Raw genomic sequence first — 3,713 nt, forward strand, 5'->3', positions numbered from 1 at the left:
TCTCCCAGGATGCATAGAAACAGTACAGCTGTACAGCTGGGTATATGTGATATGAATGTTTACATGTGTGTAATAAGTATGTGTTTTATCACAGATTTACAACCGAATAGAAAAAGTAAAACTTTTAAACAGGTACAAAAAAAAACACAAAGTGTCTATTTCTATACTCGTCTCTCGAAACTTGTCCTCTGTCAGCTTTCCTTAGGCTATTTCTTTGTAAAAACCAACTGACTGCATTCCTCAATCTATTCATTAGTCACATCAATGCAAATGGTAAAAAAAAGCTTAAGAAAAGCTTTCAGTTTCATTTTTGTTGTTTCTTTGCAGGAAATGGCGTCTGCTGATATGAGAGACGAGCTGACCTGCTCCATCTGTCTAAACATTTACACAGATCCTGTAACGCTTCAATGTGGCCACAACTTTTGTCACGATTGCATTGAGAATGTCCTGGATTCCCAGGTGACCTCTGGAGTTTATACCTGTCCGGAATGCAGATCAGAATTCGAAGAGCGCCCAACCTTGCAAAGGAACACAACTCTGTGTAACATTGCTAAGAGTTTCCTTTCAACTCATCCAGAGCAAGATACATCTGCAATTCTCTGTACTAATTGTTTTCACGCCCCAGTGCCAGCTGTTAAGACATGTCTGCATTGTGAAGCTGCATTGTGCTCTAATCATGTGAAGGTCCACACCAAGTCCCAAGAGCATGTTTTAATTGAATCTAGCATTTCCTTAGAAAACTGGAAATGTGCTGTACACAATGAGATCTTGAAGTTTTACTGCACAGTGGATGCTGCCTGTGTCTGTGTGTCCTGCAGCCTGTTTGGAGCTCACATTGGACACCAAATCAAACCATTGAGTAAGGCTTCAGACAAGAAAAAAGAAGACCTAAAAACAATTATGCAAACTCTAACCTCGAGGACAGAGACGATTGATACAAGAGTTAAGAAACTAAATGAGTATAAGGAAAAAACCCAGGAAAAAACAACTAGTGTGACAGAACGAGTAGCTGCCCTAATTAGGGACATAAAAAAACAGCTGGATGACCTACAAGATCAAGTTTTTAGTGAGATCTATGGGCAGAACAAAGTGGCTTCTGCACAAATCGCTGCCTTAATCCATGAGCTGGACACAGAGAAGGAGGCTTTGTCCAAGAAAATGTGTCATATTGAAGAACTGTGTAACATGACTGACCCATTGTGTTTTTTACGAGAATGGTCTTCTAGTAGTCCAGAGTTTTGTGATATTGTGAAGGGTACAGTGGGAGATACAAAAGTCCCCAATGTCATGAACTTAGATGAAGATAAGGTATGGATGTTAGTACAAACAGGTATAGATGAAATTGTGACTGGGGTGAAAATGAAGCTTGATGTCGATGAGTCATCAGAAGTGCTTCTGGATGTAACCACTGCTGGGAATAATGTAGCTTTATCCCATGATGACGAAATTGTTGCTGGGACGAGCGCGCTACCCAGAGTCGAGAGCAGGAACGCAGCGATGTCGGAGTGGGGAGGAGGTGGCGGTGAACTGGGCCCGGCACAGCCCCAGGGACCAGCATGTACGCCATCCCCAGGACCGGCACTGGGGCCTCCCACCAACCCGGCCCCCGAGACCCAGAAGACCGAGCTGGGGGAGATGCTGAAAGCGCCGCTGAAGAAGGGAGATGAGTGGTATCTCATTGACATTCCGTGGTTTAAGCAATGGAAGAAGTATGTTGGTTACGACTCCTGGGATATGTACAATGTGGGAGAGTGCAATCCAGGACCTGTTGACAACTCAGGTCTTTTTTCAGATGCTGATACTCAGGCATTAAATGAACATCTGATTGATGATCTGGACTATGTTCTGGTGCCAACTGAAGCATGGCTGAAACTGATGAGTTGGTATGGCAGTGTAGAAGGACAGCAGCCCATTGTTAGAAAGGTGGTTGAGCATGGCTTGTTTGTAAAACATTGTAAAGTTGAGGTATACCTCATTGAGCTGCAGCTCTGTAACGAGAGTGACCCAGATACCCTGATTCCACGGCACTTTAGCAAAGCAGACACTATAGAAACTATAGAAAAAGAAATGAGAAATATATTTAGTATTCCGGTGGAGAAGGAGACCAGGCTATGGAACAGATATAGGACAAATACGTATGAGCAGCTCACCAGACCAGAGTGCACTGTGCAGGATGCAGGACTTTATAAGGGCCAGGTTCTGGTAATAGAACAAAGGAATGCTGATGGTACATGGCTAGGGTTGCCACCTGACTGGTGTTTTACCGGCACAGCCAGGGTTTGATGTTCGGTATTTGATTTTCTGTGGCCGGTGCCCGTATTGCAAAAACACTGACATTACAATTGCCGGTATTTTTCTGGCTGGAGAAATTTCTGTAATATCTGCACCGGCCACCAGGGTGTGCAGTGCTCTCAGGCCGAGCAAGGAAGATTCGTTTGTGCTAGAGCTGTGTGGAGAGGGCTGAGATGGGACGTCACAGCTTGTCCCTGCCCTCTCCGATAATAGAGTCCGCATGGGAGGAGCTACAGGACAAGGGGAAGTATGGCAGCAGGAACTGAGTCCTCAGAGCAGGTACATGTGTATTCAGCAGTCTGTGTGTGTGTGTGTGTGTATTCAGCAGTCTGTGTGCTGTGTGTCTGTGTATTTAGCAGTATTTGTGTGTGTGTGTGTATTCAGCAGTCTGTGTGTGTGTGTGTGTGTATTCAGCAGTCTGTGTGATGTGTGTGTGTATTTAGCAGCCTTTCTGTGTGTGTGTGTGTGTGTGTATTCAGCAGTCTCTGTGATATGTGTGTGTGTATTCAGCAGTCTCTGTGATGTGCGTGTATTCAGCAGTCTCTGTGATGTGTGTGTGTATTCAGCAGTCTCTGTGATATGTGTGTGTGTGTGTATTCAGCAGTCTCTGTGATGTGGATGTGTGTGTATTCAGCAGTCTCTGTGATGTGTGTGTATTCAGCAGTCTCTGTGATGTGTGTGTATTCAGCAGTCTCTGTGATGTGTGTGTATTCTTTTTTTTTTTTCATTCTCTTTTTATTTTGATTTTATCACCATAATTTCATTATACAAAAAAGTGTTTTAAAAATTCATATTCATACACATAAGGACTTACTGGCAGAGCATATCAGTCAGAAATCAGTCAGGACTTAGACAAAACACAACACAGCCCAACCCCCCACGAGAGCTCCACATACTTTCAAATTATACTCTTTTTTCAAATGGTATCAATATTACATTTGTATTCAGCAGTCTTTGTGTGTGTGTGTATTTAGCAGTCTGTGTGATGTGTGTGTGTGTATTCAGCAGTCTTTGTGTGTATTTAGCAGTGTGTGTGTGTGTGTGTTTTTATCGGCGTGTGTATGTATTCAGCAGTCAGATGGGAGAATGGTGAGAGAAATAGAACCAGAATATTCATCTGTTATAAACGGACACGCATTGGTATATACTATATACACAATAACATACACAGACATAGTAGACACACTCACAGTATACAGACACACTCAGACAACAGTATGCACACATTGCTATACACACACACACACACACACACACAATGCTATACACACAGTCAGACAGAACACACACATTGTAAGTAGTTTAGTGATTTAGGGAATTTTCTCCTACCAAATGTTCTCATTCTCTTATATACATTGTGTCCTGTGATGTCACGTATATTTAATTATTTATGCAAATTAGCATGGCCGGTATTTCTTTTT

At 42.8% G+C, this 3,713-nt stretch overlaps 1 protein-coding gene across 4 annotated transcripts; it reads left to right on the forward strand.

Moving 5' to 3' along the window:
• The first annotated feature begins 248 nt into the window (after window positions 1–248).
• On the forward strand, window positions 249–3,483 carry LOC134611818 (uncharacterized). Of its 4 annotated transcripts, none has more exons than XM_063456067.1 (2): window positions 249–2,684; window positions 3,244–3,483. In XM_063456067.1, the coding sequence occupies exon 1, from the start codon at window positions 265–267 to the stop codon at window positions 2,281–2,283; it is 2,019 nt and encodes a 672-aa protein (XP_063312137.1). In that variant the 5' UTR covers window positions 249–264; the 3' UTR covers window positions 2,284–2,684; window positions 3,244–3,483. The 4 variants fall into 4 exon arrangements, with proteins under 4 accessions (XP_063312137.1, XP_063312140.1, XP_063312138.1 ...); XM_063456070.1 differs by having other exon boundaries at window positions 249–2,589; window positions 3,267–3,290; XM_063456068.1 differs by lacking the exon at window positions 3,244–3,483 and having other exon boundaries at window positions 249–2,593; window positions 2,652–2,844.
• The last annotated feature ends 230 nt before the right edge of the window (window positions 3,484–3,713 follow it).

This window comes from Pelobates fuscus, chromosome 5 (genome assembly GCF_036172605.1).
Source record: "Pelobates fuscus isolate aPelFus1 chromosome 5, aPelFus1.pri, whole genome shotgun sequence".
Lineage (NCBI taxonomy): Eukaryota > Metazoa > Chordata > Amphibia > Anura > Pelobatidae > Pelobates > Pelobates fuscus.

Excerpts from the sequence above, each read along its gene's own strand:
- LOC134611818 (XM_063456067.1), top strand. The coding sequence starts at position 265 with ATGCAAATGGTAAAAAAAAGCTTAAGAAAAGCTTTCAGTTTCATTTTT.